General features: G+C 38.2%; 4 protein-coding genes across 8 annotated transcripts in view; 3 read left to right on the plus strand and 1 right to left on the minus strand.

The window, feature by feature from the left end:
- Positions 1-191: 191 nt before the first annotated feature.
- LOC111492502 (cytochrome b-c1 complex subunit 8-like) lies at positions 192-2,068 on the minus strand. Its single transcript, XM_023141859.1, has 2 exons — positions 1,739-2,068; positions 192-503 (listed from the first exon to the last, which is right to left on the minus strand). The coding sequence occupies exons 1-2, from the start codon at positions 1,906-1,908 to the stop codon at positions 455-457; spliced, it is 219 nt and encodes a 72-aa protein (XP_022997627.1). The 5' UTR covers positions 1,909-2,068; the 3' UTR covers positions 192-454.
- Positions 2,069-2,390: 322 nt separating this feature from the next.
- On the plus strand, positions 2,391-9,069 carry LOC111492496 (pentatricopeptide repeat-containing protein At4g39530). 3 transcript variants are annotated; one of them, XM_023141846.1, is made up of 5 exons: positions 2,391-4,764; positions 4,993-5,074; positions 5,179-5,494; positions 7,814-7,922; positions 8,675-9,069. In XM_023141846.1, the coding sequence occupies exon 1, from the start codon at positions 2,517-2,519 to the stop codon at positions 4,506-4,508; it is 1,992 nt and encodes a 663-aa protein (XP_022997614.1). In that variant the 5' UTR covers positions 2,391-2,516; the 3' UTR covers positions 4,509-4,764; positions 4,993-5,074; positions 5,179-5,494; positions 7,814-7,922; positions 8,675-9,069. The 3 variants fall into 3 exon arrangements, with proteins under 3 accessions (XP_022997614.1, XP_022997612.1, XP_022997613.1); XM_023141844.1 differs by having other exon boundaries at positions 2,391-4,818; positions 8,675-9,068; XM_023141845.1 differs by lacking the exons at positions 7,814-7,922; positions 8,675-9,069 and having other exon boundaries at positions 2,391-4,818; positions 5,179-5,608.
- LOC111492497 (polygalacturonase At1g48100-like) lies at positions 7,193-14,276 on the plus strand. 3 transcript variants are annotated; one of them, XM_023141847.1, is made up of 8 exons: positions 7,193-7,203; positions 10,537-10,938; positions 11,394-11,525; positions 11,723-11,950; positions 12,045-12,089; positions 12,184-12,391; positions 13,175-13,365; positions 13,646-14,041. In XM_023141847.1, exons 2-8 carry the CDS (start codon positions 10,573-10,575, stop codon positions 14,039-14,041), a joined length of 1,566 nt encoding a protein of 521 aa, XP_022997615.1. In that variant the 5' UTR covers positions 7,193-7,203; positions 10,537-10,572. The 3 variants fall into 3 exon arrangements, with proteins under 3 accessions (XP_022997615.1, XP_022997616.1, XP_022997617.1); XM_023141848.1 differs by having other exon boundaries at positions 7,196-7,211; XM_023141849.1 differs by lacking the exon at positions 7,193-7,203 and having other exon boundaries at positions 10,573-10,938; positions 13,646-14,276.
- A 446-nt stretch (positions 14,277-14,722) lies between these two features.
- LOC111491915 (phosphatidylinositol 3-kinase, root isoform) overlaps positions 14,723-17,361 on the plus strand; it is an 11,602-nt gene continuing 8,963 nt past the window's right edge. Inside the window, exons 1-5 of the mRNA XM_023141013.1 lie at positions 14,723-15,059; positions 15,366-15,462; positions 15,813-15,909; positions 16,350-16,508; positions 16,613-16,822. Of these exons, the coding sequence (XP_022996781.1) occupies positions 14,948-15,059; positions 15,366-15,462; positions 15,813-15,909; positions 16,350-16,508; positions 16,613-16,822 (675 nt within the window). The 5' untranslated portion in view covers positions 14,723-14,947. The remainder of the gene's footprint in view (positions 15,060-15,365; positions 15,463-15,812; positions 15,910-16,349; positions 16,509-16,612; positions 16,823-17,361) is intronic.

Below are 17,361 nucleotides of genomic sequence, written 5' to 3' on the forward strand. Positions count from 1 at the left end.
GAGTACCACCATTGCATCGCTGATTTTTCTCTTCTAGAACATTTCATTGGATCCCACATCATTTTTCAATTACAATTTTAAATTAAAAAAAGGTGTATCACACTAACATAGTACTGAATTTTGGTGATTTAACGAATCAGGAGCATAATAGGGAGGATGGAGGTGTAATTAATGTAAAGAGGAGGAGAAAATGGAGAAAAAAAAATGGTTGATACTTTGATATCATGGAATCTAATCGGAGTCTTAGAAGTTCGGTTGGTATTGAGAAGTCTGCAGAGGGTGGCGATTACGCATCAGTTCGCATCATTCCAATGCGTGTAACACTGATCGACAAAAAAAAATGTAGTAATTTATTCCAACAAACAAGTGAGAAAATGTTCCTCAAAATAAAAGCACATCCTCATAGCCTAAGAAATCAGAGCTCCATTTTGACTTCTTCAAGGTCCAGGCGCTTTCAGTACCTGTGAGACAACTTTTCATTCTCCTTGTACTGCTGTGCGTACCTGCATCCAGAGAGTAAGATAACAAGTTTACGACTGAATGATATACATCCACATGTTCAACAAACATGGAGGCACTTTTCACCGATCAATCAACTAATTCAAGTCATTTATCATATACATGTATATGCAAACAATACTTCAATCGAAATTCACAAAAACTCGAGACCCATCCATAATTTGGTCTCGTCTGACGCCAAGACTGCATAATACATCTTTAGGCAAAATGGAAATTTTAGTTATAACCAAAAAAATGGCTATCAAACCATCCCATCTAGAGCTCAAAATACTTGAAGAATACAACGTTTCCTCATGCATGGTAATGCTAATTTCATCATTCTGCTACAAAGATGTTATTTTTTCGTCTCACATAAGTAATATAAAGCATGAATTAGTCATCGTGTTATCATCCAAAATGAGTTTTAGATTGATTTCTTAACCTCTTGCCCGCATCCAATTCCTCAATCTTGCATGTAGGGATGATAACTCTTAATCTCTATTCTATAATATATCCAAAAGCTAATAGCTCTACCCTATGCACTATAGAACTAATTTTGCTCTTTGATCGTAGAGTGCGTGAATTTAAAACAGACCAAAGTATTTAAAGGTTAATAAAACTATACACAGACGGGGGAAGAGTGACTACAAATCTGATTGACATGAACTAGGAACAGTATCAATCAAGTGCAGCAACGCCTACTGATAACAAAATCGGAAACAGAAATGAAAACTTGCAGTTGAGGACAACAACAGTATCACGAGATCGCTCCAAAAAGAAATAGATATAAAAATAAAAACATAGATGTTCCTATTCCATTCCCACGGATAAAAAAATCAATCAATCTGAATACGCAATAAGATGCAATCTGGTGTTCAGTTCCAGTAAAAAATTGATTGCTTTGAGGAAAATATTTAACATTTTAGATCTTAAGGCTAAGTCTATAAAATAAAAAAAACAAAAAAAAAAAACCAAATCATTAATAGAATTCTACGACGGAATTGTTTCCTCTTTGAATCTGATTAATAGATTTCTCACCTAGACTGGACCCAACCAAGTGTTATCAAAAGGCGAACTACCGAGCTCGTCGAGAAACAAATGAAGACTTGATTTTAAGAAGAAAAAAAATTGAAAACATATTGAAATATGAAGGGAGGAAAGCATTCAACGGGCAAACCCTAAAATCGAAGTTTCAAAAGCTATGAAATTAAGGAAAGGAAAAGGGAGATGAAAAAATTACGTGTAGGTTCCGACGACGGGGGTGATTAGAAGGGTGGCACTGATCCAGTTCTCGGAGATCTTATGGTGAATCTTGCCGGTCAAGTCGTTCCATAACCCTGACATGGTCTTCTGCTGGAACGGCGATAAGGCATAGATCACAGCCTTCATCCGAACAGGTTGCTTCCCCATGGCGATCCTAACTCTTCTTCAAACGCGGCTATCGAATGCCTCAGGAGATTACGATGAAGATGGCGGCTTTTGGGTCGAAAGGGGTTGGGTTCTTGCTCTCAAATCTAAGCCAGACTCTTCGAGAAACTGCGTACTTCAAACTAACACTCACCGTTGGATTTTCTACCTATCGGACGCTTGAGAAATCGTATTGCGTTTTTTTTTCCCCTTTTTTATTTTCTAAAATCGGCTCGAGAAAGCTGTATGAATAAAAATTAAATGGAAAGAATTTTAGTTTCAATTCCATCAAATTAAATATATTGTAATACTTATCTAATTATTATTTTTACGTTCTAGTAGATTTTTTATTTACAAGAGTCCCGCAAAGATTTCTATATGTATTTGAGAAATATAAAGCATATATCTACAAAATTAAAAAATATTCAATATAAAAATAACTTTAAAGCTAAATTTTAGTTGATATTGATGAGCTTACAGGAATTTGTAGAAACTTGGATCTGTGTATATAGGGTTGCATCCTATTTACACAATCTTCGTTCTTTTTTATCAACGCTGGAACCGCCAAGTTCTAAAGCCATTCGTCGTTGCTCGGAGAAGCTGAAACTGTGATGCGAAAGGTCAGGGAATTCGCCTCCTTCGTCCGAACCATTACAACTGTTACTTCCGAATTTGTATCTATCCATTTACCACGGCCATACTCGTATTCGAGTGTGCATGCTCCTGATGCCATTTACCTGAAGAATCGAGAAATCGATAGACTCATTAAATTTGGCCATCTTAGTGCTGCCATTAAATTGTTCGATGAAATGCCTCTTCATGACGTTGTTACGTACAATTTGCTCATTTCTGGGTGTTTTCGCCATGGGCATCCAGAGCGCGCATTTGGTCTCTACAGCCAAATGGTTTTACGAGGAATTAGAGAAAGTGCGTCAACATTTACTTCTGTTTTGGGTACTTGTAGCAACGCGGATTTTTCCAAAGAGGGAAGTCAAATTCACTGCAGGGTTGTTTTTCTTGGATTTAGTTTGAATTTGTTCATTGGTACCTCTCTAATCGATTATTATATGAGAATGGGTCTTGATATTGTCGCTTTGAAGCTGTTTGATGAGTTGCCGCAACGAAATATAGCTGTTTGGAACTTGTTGCTTCGTCGGTTTTGTGAACTGGGTCAATTCGAAAAGCTTCTGGGGTCTTTCTCGAAAATGCAATTGGAAGGCGTAGAGCCAAATGGTCTAACTCTTTGCTATTTGCTTCGAGGTGTTGGTAACGAAAGGCTCTTAGACGAAGGGAGGCAACTACATTCCCGAGCTGTTAAGATCGGACTGGTTGAATCAAATATCTTTGTTCCAAATGCTTTGGTGGATTTCTACTCTGATTGCAGAAGTTTAACAGAAGCAAAAAAAGCATTTGAATGTATTCCATTAGAAGACGTTATTTCCTGGAATTCGATTGTTGCAGTTTATGCAGACATCGGTTTCTTGTCAGAATCACTTGAGTTGTTTTCTCGGATGCAGTTTTGGGGAAAAAGGCCCTCAATTCGGTCGTTAATGGCTTTTTTGAATTTATCTAGTCGGACAAGGAATATCCAGTTGGGGAAACAGATTCAATCTTGTGCGCTGAAGCTGGGTTTTGGCCATGAGAGTAGTCACCTTCAATCGGCTTTGATAAATATGTACGGAAAATGCTTTGATATTGAGAGTTCAGTGGCCGTGTATGAAAGTATTTCTGTGAGAACTTTGGAGTGTTGTAACTCTTTAATGACATCTTTGTTACACTGTGGTGTCATTGAAGATGTGATAGAGATGTTTGGATTGATGGCTGACGAGGGAATTGGGCTTGATGAGGTTACTTTATCCACAACGTTAAAAGCACTATCAATGTCTTCTCCAACAGACTTGACCGGATGCAGATTGCTCCACTGTTGTGCCATAAAATCAGGTCTTGGATTTAATTCCGTGGTTTCATGTTCTTTAATGGACTCTTATTCAAGATGTGGTCATGTTGAGCTCTCTTGCAAAGTTTTTGAGGAAATCCATTCCCCTGGTGTTATTTGTTTCACCTCAATCATCAATGGATATGCCCGAAATGGAATGGGGAAGGAGGGCATCCAAATGCTTAAGACGATGATCCAGAAAGGCTGGAAACCTGACAAAGTGACTTTCTTATGTGCATTGATAGGGTGCAACCATTCAGGGCTGGTCGAAGAAGGAAGATTTGTGTTTGAGTTGATGAAAACGGTTTGCGGAATTGAACCAGACTGGAAACATTATTCATGTATGGTTGATCTTCTTGGTCGTGTAGGTCTACTTGATGAGGCAGAAAAGTTGCTGCTAAAGGTGCCCGAGAAGGTCAACGGTGTAAGCTGGAGCTCCATGTTAAGAAGTTGTAGAATTCATAGAAATGAAATAATCGGAAGGAAAATTGCTAAGTCGTTGGTGGATCTTGAAGCTGAAGATCCTGCCGCTCTTTTGCAGGCTTCAAACTTCTATTCTGATATTGGAGATTTTGAAACTTCAAAGCAACTTAGGGAAGTTGCATTGACAAAAAAAGTGATAAGAGAAATTGGTCGCAGTTTAATAGAGGTGAAAAGTCATTGTTAACTGCTACAACTGAGCGTCAGTAATGCCTTGAGGTTTCTTTCTTGGATCTTTGGCAGGTACGATCTTTACTTACTACGAAGCTGATTCCAAGCCATTTTATTGGCCTTATTCCTTGAAACGGGGTTTCCTGGTGTTGCTCGACACTGAGGAAAAAGTACGCGTGCTAGTATCTATTGATAGGATCAGTTTAGCAGATGAACATATTTGTCTCCTCGGTGGTGAGCATTATCAATAGCTTCGTGGTTGCACCTTAGAGGTTCGTGTCTGGGAGTGGTACATGTTATATCTTCTTCATTGTCTTCATGAACTGGTTAGTTATCATTTGATCTGGAAGATACTACGAAATGTAACTGTTTAGTTTATGATTTTTTTTAATCCAACGTATTCTTTTTTATTTCCATCACTGTAATTTGTAAGATGTGTACATTTTAGCTCGATGGACTGAATTTGTGGCACCAGTTTATTCTCTCAGCTGGATTTGCAGGTCCCTCGGCTGTGACTTGATGTTTGGTTAATGGTGTTGCATTGAGGGGATGTGGCGTCATTAGTGATTTTGGAAGCAAATGGTGAGCAGCATCATTGTGTATACATAAAAAGAAAAGAGAGATAAATACATCCAACATTTTTGTCAGAATGTTTGATATCTTGCGCTCCCCCGTTTACTTTGCAGAGGACTATCTACAGCAGAAATATATTTTTCAGAATCATAAATTAGTTTAAAAAGAAGAAGAAGAAGAAGAAGAGGATCGTAATATTGTAGAATTGGGCAGCAAATACCAGTGGTCTTGATTCGAGATATGGACCATGGATCCAATCTCCAATCCAAAGCTAAAAGCATCATCTGGATCAGCCCACGGATGCAATTTGTCAATACTTGGCCTGAATTCCTGGGGATTTCTCGAGTGTACAAGTCACAGCTGAGACAACAGCTGATGAAATTCACGTCTCTGGATCAACAAATGCATTTGTACAGCAAGATACGACAGGTTCTTATACTTCTTAAATTTCTGTAATAAAAAAATTAATGATCGTGACAGTATGCTTGGATGTGTGGCGTGGTGGAAAAGGGAAATAAAATTAAGCCGACTCTGCAACTAAAATGGAATTAAGTCACATGACATAGGGCTGCTAATTGAAATGGTTAACTAAAAAACTGCATGAACATAAAACTGTCTAATAGTTGTCTAAGAAGGCTAAGTGACTGACATTTCTATTAACCAAAACATTGGTCACAGGTATATAACATAAGAATTTTGACAACATTTAGCGGTAGTAGCTAATGGAATTGTAAATTCGAGGGACCAGCCAATAACAAAGCACAATCTAAGCACTCAAAGTTAAAATCATTTGATTGAGAGGCAATTGAAATAAACAAGTGAATTAAAAAGTATATCACCATCAAAACGTCTACGGACTGGGGTGGTGAGAAGAATTATATTGTGGCTTGAAGAGGGTCAGAGTCGTCCCTGTCAAACCCATTCTTTGAAATAGGCTTGAAGGCACATTGTAGCCTACCTAAAGTGTCAAAATAGGCTTCACAATTTATCCTTGTGTACAATGATAAAGACTAGATGTGAGTTCCTTAGATTTATATTTGAACAACACCATCTCCATAAAACATGATTTTGAGGCTTACGGACAGCGAATCCTCGCGAACGAAGAACAGGTGAAAAGTAGATTCGTAGACGAATAAGGCTGAATTAGTTAGGGATTTAAAATAAACAAAATGCATGTTGAATTCAGTTGTACATATAATCTTATAATTAATTAAAACGACACGAAGGACTGGATCTAAAATTAAAGTAGTCATTTAGGAAATTTGATTTATCTACGATGTTATTATGTACTATCTCTGTCTAATTGATCCCTGCATACATTTTTTTAGTATCAAGTAGTAGCTGTTGTGTCGGTTCTCTGATTTAGTTTAAACTGGGTGTAACTATTGTTTTGATTCATATTGGACGTTGAAATTATAGAAGAAATTGAACTTTTTACCCATTGATGTGACACTTCTCTATCACAATACTTATCGAAAGATTCTTTTAGCATTTCCAAATTTTCTTTGGTATATTTTCCTTCCATCAGAGTAGCTCTAAGTTTTCACGTGAGTTTTGTTCTGCCAGTGAACTGATACAAGCTTTCCATGATTTTGACAAACTGAAATGAATTTGGGAGATAGAGAGGCCCCTATGAAGTAGACTCCACAAATTTCTTCCCATTTAAGTCTCGTGAAACCTTCAGCTAAATTTTCTACCAAATTATTATGCTGGAGTGCAGTTTGTCCACTTTTTGAATTTTTTAAGAGCAAATCCTACATTTATGGATGGATTACTAATTCATACGAGTTGAGTACTTTGTAGTCCAATAGCTTAGGTTAACTTTTAAATTGGCTTTTAAGCATTTGAAAAACCACTCCAAACAAGCTCGTAATTTAAAAAAGTCTCGAGATTGTGGGGACATCATTGGTGGAGGGATGGTTTGTGGAGAAATGTAGATGTTGAGGTGAGAAAGAAAGAACAAAAGAAAATGATGAAAAGATTGAATGTGACTATAGCTTATGCGTCATGTGGCTTGGCCTGCTGCAGTATTGCTCATTACAGAGATCACACCACAAATTTATTAATACACACTTCTGTCTCTCTTCCTAGCCCTCAGATCTTGTCCTTCACAACCAATTTTCTCTCTCTCTCTCTCTCTTTCTCTGTTGGAAGGGAACTCTCGTCCGTGAGTTTTTGCCAGCATGTCTTTTTGTATGTACACTGTTAATTTGAAGCTTAAAACTTTCACACATCTCATACACCAACCATGTGGGGGCAACCATTTTCCTCCTCAAATCTTTCAATTTTGAAAACTTTCTACCCATTGATCTTTTCTCTTTCTCCTAACTGTTCTGTGTCTTGTCCGCTTCCTTCCACAACTTTTTTAGTTAAGTAAATCATAACTTTCTTTTGTTTTCAAAGAAAAAGAATGCTTTTCCTTTCACTTTATCAATCCTTGCTCAAATTCCACACTATCCATCCAACAAAGATCCTATGAAAATGAAACAATATTACTGATAAAAGTCTCTAACTTTTCGTTTCTGAAAAATGGCAAAAAAAAGCAAAGAAATTAAGTCCAAGAAGAATCAGGATCCATCCTCATTTATGTCATTAATTTACCAATATTCTTGTGCAGCATATGGTTATTAGGTATATGCTTTTTTAATCTTAGTTGTCAAGTTAAGTCAAGTCATTGGGATCAATAATATAATATAATCGAAGTAGCAATAAAAGAAAGATTTTATAGCTGATAGAATTCACATGCAGGACAAAAGCTTTGCCAAAATGTGAATCCACACTTGGCAGCCACAGAGAAGACGGATTAGGTGTTGGAGCTGCAGTAAAGTCTCAGCCACAACCGTAAAAACCTAAAAAGGTGCGAATTTTTCTATATCAGTTACACTGTTCTTCGTGATAGATATAGACAAAACTTTTGTATTTGATTTTGTCCTGACTTCAAATTCTAGAATGATCCGTGAACTCCCTTGTTCCCAATGGATCATTATTTTTCTCTCCCTTCAAACCCCACTTTAAAAAATAATCAAATTACCAAATAATACTATAAACTCATGAAATTCTGCCATTTTGGAATGCGTAATTGTTTACAGGTAAAGTAGGTAGCTGGGACTGTTTGTATGCTATTTTTTATTGTTTCTAATTATTATTCTTTGTCGAAAGATGTCATTTGGCGAACCTAACCAAACACGTCACCAGACACCATGGTTTCTGGGTATAATGGGAAAATGAAATGGGTAGCACGACAGGTTGAAGAGTTTGGTGCCTCGCCTGGTGACCCAAACCACCATTCCCTTCATAATTGAAAAATTAAAAAATAAAGCGAAAGAAAACAATTGGAGTCGAAATTATTTAAAGGTGTGTCTATTAATTGAATGAGTTCACGGGGGAAGAACACTTGGTAGGCAAAGTTCACGCGCACAAAAAGACGGCTCAAATAATAATTTTTTTTTCCTCCTCCTCGGTGCTTAGACAATACAAGGGTGGTCTTAGAACTCGATGAATCAACAGCTCATTAAAATACTTATTACCTAATACTTAGAATTGTCTGCTCCAAAGGTTACTATAAGTTTACTGAGCATTAATATCATTTTTATGCCATCATTGTGGTAGGTGAATCTCCGCTTTGAACTTTGGTTGGATGGCAGAGGCAGAGCTTTGGCATCGGTTATTAGTGCTGAGAATGTTGGATGTTCAGCCAATGAATATATGACTATGAAGAAGACGAAGCAAGTTTTGACATGTTTACTTTTAAATTTAATTCACAATTTTTTGAAGCATCATGCTCCACTGAGGATTAAATAGGGAGGGAGATGAAGACTCTGTTCGTTTGGTGGGCAATTACGATGGAAAATGACAGGTGGAAGACGTTAAAACCTACCCTTGCCTTTCGGTCTAATCCTTTCTTCTGTATAGAAGCGATAGGATAGGTATGTAGAAAAGGTGTGGTTTTGGTTTGATTGAAATTTGAAGGGGAAGGGGAAGGGGAAGGGGAAGGGGAAGGGGAGCCCTCAACAGCCACAGACATATTCTATATTCTCTTCTTTGGTAAACAAGGATTTTTATTTGTGTGTATAAATGAATATTGAAACCACTGATGTTGAGACAAAAATGGGTTCATGATCACGATGTAACTAGTTGATTAAGAAATCTAGGAACAGTTCAACACTAGCATAACTCCTTGATATCCATTTTCTTGAACTCAGAAAATCTTTAAACCTCCCTCAACTTGTAAATAGAAAAAGGAAAAAAAAGAAAACATTACAAACGTGACGTCTGATGGTACTATTCGATAATGGGATCAGTGTATGTACTGAACATACAACATAAGTCGTTTATTTTTATTTTTTTCCTATTTATTTAAAAAAGAGAAATATTATTGAGGGAAAACAATGGGCGCTTCTCTACTATTATTATTATTTGGATGGGGGAAGGGGAGGAAAACAAGATTTGAAGGGTTGCTTTCTATCCCTCCTCGCTCCTTTATCATCAATATACGTTTTTAATATATTAAAAAATTGAGTGATGAGGGGATAAAGGTTCCAAACAGAACCAAAATGGTTGAAACCAAGAAGCAGTTTGGCGTGGGAACCGTAAGCTTACAGCTTTTGTTTGACTTCATTCTTTCTTCACCGTCTTCTTGTTTGGTGTAAATGTAATTGGAGAGATCCTTGGGGAATTGGAGTGCGTGGTGTAAGAGAGGGGAAATGAAATGAGAAGCAAAAGCAGGCAGACATAGAGGGTTTTGTACGCTTGTAGTTAATGGCAGGAAAAAGAAAAGGGAAAGAAGAAAAGAGAAGATTAGGCCCGTGAACGTTGCATGTGACCAAAAAGAGCTGCTGTTATATTCAGTGCTGGCCTGACCTCGATACTTGTAGACCCACTCACGTGTGTCTTTTTGGCCTCTCCATCCCACCAACTAAAATAATATTCACAACTTCGCTTCTTAACCATACAAATGATTGAACCCCGAAAACGTAGCTTCAAACTTGGAGGTAATTAAAAAGCTTGTGCGGTAAGAATGTGTAAGAAAATTTTTGGTGGTGCTGTAAGAAAAGGCAAGAGTTAGGTAAATTAGAATGAAAAAGGGATCCAAATAAGGTAAAGAAGAGGGAATGGAGTGAGGGGGTGAGGGGAGCATATGGTAGATGAGTGAGTTAAAGATGAGTTTTAAAGAGGCAGCTGGATGAGTCACATGCAGTCACATACGAACATGTGGCCAAAACGCCACGTCCCTGTTTTTCAGCTTGGCAATTCCTACCGGAATTCACAAAAAAGAAAGCTTCCTAATTAATAAAGGATGAGAGCGCAGGAAAAACAGGGAGAGGGGGAATGAAAAAAATAAATGCCTGCCATTATCAAAATGGTATGTTGTCTAGCATTTGTCTGCACAGTCTCCTGAAGCTTTTACAGAGGCTCCACCTATTTAACCCCGCTTCACCTCCCACTTGCTTTGGCACTCTCAAAACCACTGACTCTCTCTCTGTTTCTCCTCTCATTCGCCACTGAAAATGATGAGTGGGATGAGTTCCAAAAGCTTAACACTTGTAGTTTTTATTGCTTTTCTTGTTTGGTCTTCAAACTTTGAAGCTTGCATTGCAAGGAGAGGAAAACACTGGAGACAGAGCAGGGAGGCCTCTGCTTCTCTATCCAAGAAGAAGGGCAGTCATGGCGGTAGCAAGAGCCACCATTCCGGTGGTTTCCACTCCAAAGCTCCACCGCCACACAATGCCTCTCCTCCCTCTCCAATTCCTCCTAAGCCCAAAGAAGAGATCGTTCAAACTCCACCCAAGAAAGGCTACAATGGCGGCGATTCTGCCATATTCAACGTTCTAGATTTTGGTGCTAAAGGCAATGGAGAGACTGATGACACTAAGGTACGTTCAATTCTACACCATATTCAACCTTCTTTTTCCTCCTATACAAATACTTGGAGAATGACATCTAACAGAATTTAGCCACTGCACAAGGATAAAGTTCCATTAATAATAATATTTGTACAAATGTGAATGATCATTTGTGTTGAAATACCAGCTTAAATCACCCCCCCCCCACCTTCTTAAATCATTGTTTGAAATACCAGCTTAAATCATTTGTGGGAAAAAGAGCAGCTATTATGGCGAAATAAGCTAAACCAAAAGAATTGCCAGAATAATAATAATAACCTAAGAAAAATAAAAGGTAGCTGACACGCAGCTTAATGTAACCCGGCCTTCAGGACCAGCTACCAGCAGGCGGGACCCACAGCTAAGGATAGAAAATAACTTAGTTATGACAGTTTTCTTATTAAAACAAAAAATAAGTTAAATTTTTTTTGCACCATCCGTTTCAGGCATTTGAAGACGCTTGGGCGGCCGCTTGTAAGGTGGAGGGATCGACGGTCATGGTTCCCGCAGAATATGTGTTCTACGTAGGACCCATTTCCTTCTCTGGCCCATATTGCCAACCGAACATTGTATTTCAGGTAAGCATTATCGAACCCAGAAGCTCTTGTTTTACGCTTTTAAGTTAAGTAGAAAGGGGAATTAACAGCTATCCCATTCAAGGGTAACCAGCCGAATCATTAGGAACAGTTGTCGGACCCCGTCCCCCAAATCATCACCTCAGTTATCATTTATCATTTTGATGCTATTATATTGGCTAATTAAACTTAATTTGTAGCTGGATGGAACAATTATCGCTCCCACTGATCGCCAAACTTGGGGGAAGGGGCTGTTACAATGGATCCAATTCACAAAGCTGGTAGGGATTACCATACGGGGAAGTGGCATAATTGACGGAAGAGGGTCTGTCTGGTGGCAAGATTCCTCTTTTGATGAGCCTATAGATGACGAGATGAAACTCATTATCCCTATAAACAATACCAGAGCTGAAACAAAACCGACGCCGGTAATCAACACTATCTATCTTCTTCTATATTATGCTTTTCTAGTTGTAAAGAGAAAGGGAAATGATGGTGGTTCTCTCCTAAAATATGTGGTAGATAGGAAGCAATCTAGATGGGAAGATGCCAAGCATCAAGCCAACTGTAAGGCTCACTCACTTGCAAACTTCCAAGACGATTTCATTATGGCCCCATTATCCTCATCCTGTATAATTATTTGATATGTTATGTTGCACAGGCACTTAGGTTTTATGGAAGCTTCAATGCCACGGTCACGGGCATAACAATCCAAAACAGCCCCCAATGCCACCTCAAGTTTGACAACTGCGTGGGAGTCCTGGTGCATGATTTCAGCGTCTCATCTCCTGGAGACAGTCTTAATACTGATGGAATTCACTTGCAAAACTCCAAAGACGTTCTGATCCACAGCTCCAGTCTCTCTTGTGGTAATTACGTCATTTGTTATTCAATATTATCTCTTAAATGGCTAAGGGTGTGCATGTCTTGACTCTTGAGATAAGCTCAATACTCGACATTCAATCACCATGGCCACTTAAAAGGAGCATTTGATGGATAAAACACTAAATATTGACATAAAAATATGATAGGGTCCTGATCACATGCAACCTTTATCAATAATTTATTGCAGCAATTTGCAAGCATTCACAGTTCGACACGTCACAATAATCAATCTTTATCCTATATAATGTTGAGCTACCAATCATATGTTGTGTGTCCATAATGCTTATTTTGTTTGCATCGTTCAGTTTTTATTGTTTGTATAGGCACATAAATTGTTTCTATCCTTCCTCCTTATGTCTGCTTAGTCTAACACAGGGGTCCACTGATCTTGATATTGAATTATGATATCAGATAGATCCTAAAGTTAACCAACACCTTTCCCTTTCTCTCTTCCTTTTCCTTTTCCTTTTCCTTTTCTCTTTGATGGAATAATCCCCCTTCCAAGGTGTGACCCCAACCACACTACTCTGCCACTTTTGGCACCTACAAGTTGTAAAAGTTAAGACCTTTGGGAATGATGATACTGAAGTATAAGTGCAATACTTCGATCAATTTCGGCATGTTGATTCTAAACTTAATGGAAGAAACGAAAAAAGAAAACAACAAAAACAATGTAGATTATGAGCATGGAACATGAGAAAATCTTTGCTAAAAGTTTGTTGTTGGACTAAACAGGTGACTGATGATATTTGGTCTGATCCTTTCAGGAGATGATTGTGTTTCCATTCAAACTGGATGCTCGAACGTGTACATACACAATGTGAACTGCGGGCCAGGACATGGAATCAGCATCGGCAGTCTAGGAAAGGACCATACAAAAGCCTGTGTTTCAAACATAACGGTCCGAGATGTCACAATGCATAACACGATGAATGGTGTTAGAATCAAAACATGGCAGGTACTTGTTTTTACGAAGAAAAACTCGTGCTTCATCTTGTGTGAGGATGGGCCCTTATCAGCATGTTTTGAATTCAAAAGCAAGTTCTTAGTAGGTACTAAAGTCAATCGCTGTTGTCCTCCTGATACTCATAGGCTGAAATTAAATACCTTCAAAAGGTTCATAATGAACGGCATTCTTTCATGGACAGTCACAAGGCCCTATGAGTCATCTACAATGTTAATTGCTAAGCAGTGAATATCCATAAGTATTGATAGAATGCGAAATGATATGTTTACAGGGAGGATCCGGGTCTGTTCAGAACGTTCTCTTCTCAAACATTCAAATGTCCGAAGTTCAATTACCAATTGTGATCGACCAGTTTTACTGCGACAAAGCCAAATGTACGAATCAGACTTCAGCGGTGGCTCTATCAGGAATCAATTACGAGAAAATCAGAGGGACTTACACAGTGAAGCCTGTACACTTCGCCTGTAGCGACAACCTGCCATGCACGGATGTAACGCTGACGACTATAGAGCTGAAGCCACTGCAAGAGCGCTATCACTTATACGATCCTTTCTGCTGGCAAACTTTTGGAGAACTGAGAACCCCAACTTCACCTCCAATTGGGTGCTTACAGATCGGGAAGCCATCTAGCAACAGAGTTCAATATGAAGAAAATGATTCCTGCTAAGCTTAAGAGTATAATAGTAGATGATTTCTGAGTGGTCGGCATTTGTGACCCCTTTTTTTTATACTTTTAGATGGCTAGATTAAAGCATATATTGTGGGAAGATCTATCAGTTGATACCAATCTTTCCTTATAGGGTTAAATATATGTGAATCATATAGTATATAGGACTCGATGTTTAGCTCGAACTTTATAGTTGGTAACTAAAGAGCAGATTGTTTGATGATGCACATTTTCATTGCTTGGTGTGGGTACTTCTCTAATTCTGCTCTGCATAGATAGTTTTTCTCCGTTAAAACTTTTTTTTAATATTAATAATAAGGGTATTTTTAAACTTTGAAAATTCAAAATTTAAAATTTAAAATTTTAGAAATACATTTGTAGGAGAGAAGAAAAATGGGAGAGAGAAATGATATTTAATATATAAATATAGATAAATGTTGTCCCATACTAATAATAAAAATTTAAAGCATCAATTATAGAACAAGAAGGGCATTAATATTAATCGGTAAAATAAGCATATAACTCTGCCAAAGTGTTTTCACGGTAATTTAACTATATTTTTATGGGGGCATTTTGACGAATCCAAGTTTTTTCGTTCTAAAAAATCCGTTTTTCTAAAACGGCATTGACCCCAATTGCCCTAAAACATCAACAAACGGTGGTACAGAATCAGAGACATCCTACGAGATGCCATATATTTGTTTGATTATTATCCCCTCCGCCAAAATCTAAATCAAAATTAAAATTTTAGTTTAGTTTTTCTTTTACGCAAACTTTGCTGTTCTTCTCAGCCTACCTCTGTTCTTTTTTCTTTTTTCTTTTTTTCGCTAAGCTTTTATCCGTAAAGCTCATTCGCCAGACGAAGTTAACTATGAGCAGCTTTATTTCCCAATCCATTTAGCGGAGATGACCGGAACCGAGTTCAGATTCTTCTTGTCCTGCGACATCAATCTCCCCGTCACCTTTCGGGTTGAAAGATTGGAGGGTAATTTGCCTCCCGCCAAATCCTCTGATCCAGGTTCCCTTCTAATTCTTTCAATTTATCTTCATCATGCATAATTTTTCCTACTTATTGCTCCAAAGCCCATCTGGATTTTCTCTGATTCCCGCTAACATAGTTCAATTATGACGAAGTAGGTGTGTTTTGGATCACCTATTTGGTCATTTGTAAGACTACCTGATGGTCAATTGAAGTCTTGGCTGCTGAATTGCAGCTTGTTAGTTAGATAAACATGGATTGATAGGACGATTGTTTTATGTACGTTGTACTGATGTCACTAATTTTTCTTATTTTCATGATATATTCCATCTACTTCTTCTTCAGAAACTGATTCTGCACCCGAGGAGAGAAGAGCAGAGCTATTTGTGGAGTGTGCTCTATACATTGACGGTGCCCCGTTTGGCCTCCCTACTAGAACAAGGTTTCATCCATTTAGCCACTATGTTTTTTTCTTTTTCGATCTCTTTCTCCATAACTAATAATAAGTTCAGGATTCCTTGTATGGACACGCCTCGTATTCGTATTTCCCCTCCCTTCTCTTGAAGATGATTCTTGCCAGCTTGATTTTCTAACTTTCAAGGCCCCTGTGATTTTCCAACGTAATTATTTTCACATTTAAAGCACTAGAATGTCAATCAAGTTTGTTTTTCAAATTTAGAATATCATTTTATATATCAGCACCTTTTATTTATTTATTATTGTTGTTTTACTTTTCGTTTCTGATTGAAAGTGATGATAACTCTTTACCTGACTTTTATTGCATTGTGCTAGATTGGAATCAGCAGGACCTTCATATTGCTGGAGTGAACTTATCACATTGAGTACCAAATATCGAGACTTAACTGCTCACTCGCAACTAGCTTTGACGGTTTGCCAGATTTTTATGATACTATTTTTGTTTCATTTCCCCCATTTAGACAATTAGTATCTAAAGTTCATAACTGTTTGTATTGAACTTTTTTTCTATCGTTACCATTTGAGCCTTTAGAATTTGAAAGTTGTAACCAATTGTACGAGTCCTTTCCTTTGTTTATACTCATTTTAGACTTTACGGTATAATTTGTAGCTTTTCCACCTAAGTAAATCAATACACTTTTCCACCTGACCGAATAAATATTCATCGTCTTCGCCTATGAACATTGCTAATGGTTGATCTGCTACTGCCTCTCTTGGTTTTTTTAACTTACTTTGACACTACTTTTTATCTAGATTACGATTTTTGTTGTACTCAATGTCTTTGAAACAATAATATTATTGTAAATATTTTACATTTTGTTTAAGTTGTCTTAGTTTCTCTTGCATTTTTAGGTTTGGGATGTATCACGTGGGAAAGAAGAGGAATTGATTGGGGGAGCCACAATCCTTCTTTTTAATAGGAAGAAACAACTGAAAACAGGAAAGCAGAAGCTTCGGCTTTGGCTAGGAAAAGAAGCAGATGGATCATTCCCAACAACATCTCCTGGAAAGGTTTGAGACTACTATGTACTGCAAGAACATCAATTTTCAACTTTCAATACTTCAACGGCTCTTCAATTGATCACTTTATTCAACTACAAGCCGTCTTTGTACAGGTCCCTAGACATGAGCGTGGAGAGTTGGAACGTCTGGAAAAGCTAGTGAACAAGTATGAAAGGGGACAAATTCTTCATGTCGATTGGCTAGACCGCATTACATTTAAAGCCATGGAGCAAATTAGGGAGCGAGAAAGCTCTAAAAATGGGAATTCTAAATTGTATTTGATTGTTGATTTCTCTGGATTTGAACATCGAGTGGTGTTTCAGGTACTGTAGATCTAAATTTATATTTGTTTTGTTTTGTTATATTATATTATTGTTATTAATTTTTTTGTGGCCCATTCGCATGATTAAGTATTTGATATTGAATGATCATAGAGGACTGATGATCTCATCTTACTGTCTTATTTGCTATACAGTGGTTTATCTTATGTTGGATGTTGCCGTTTAACTTCTTGAAAGTAAAAACCCTGATGTCTTGCTTTTCTCTTACCCAAAACAATAATAATAGTAGTAGTAGTTGTTGTTCACACATTCTTATCTGATAGTACTGATGATTTCTACTGCTCTGTCGCATTGTTGCGTGATTTCAAAGGTCATGAATGTTATTGTACCAGGATCTATGAATAGATTTCAACTGTTTCTATGCTAAGAGAACCTCCCCCCCCCCCCCCCCCCCCCCCCCCCCCCCCCCCCCCCCCCCCCCCCCCCCCCCCCCCCCCCCCCCCCCCCCCCCCCCCCCCCCCCCCCCCCCCCCCCCCCCCCCCCCCCCCCCCCCCCCCCCCCCCCCCCCCCCCCCCCCCCCC

The sequence above is a fragment of the Cucurbita maxima genome, unplaced genomic scaffold (assembly GCF_002738345.1).
Source record: "Cucurbita maxima cultivar Rimu unplaced genomic scaffold, Cmax_1.0 Cma_Scf00017, whole genome shotgun sequence".
Lineage (NCBI taxonomy): Eukaryota > Viridiplantae > Streptophyta > Magnoliopsida > Cucurbitales > Cucurbitaceae > Cucurbita > Cucurbita maxima.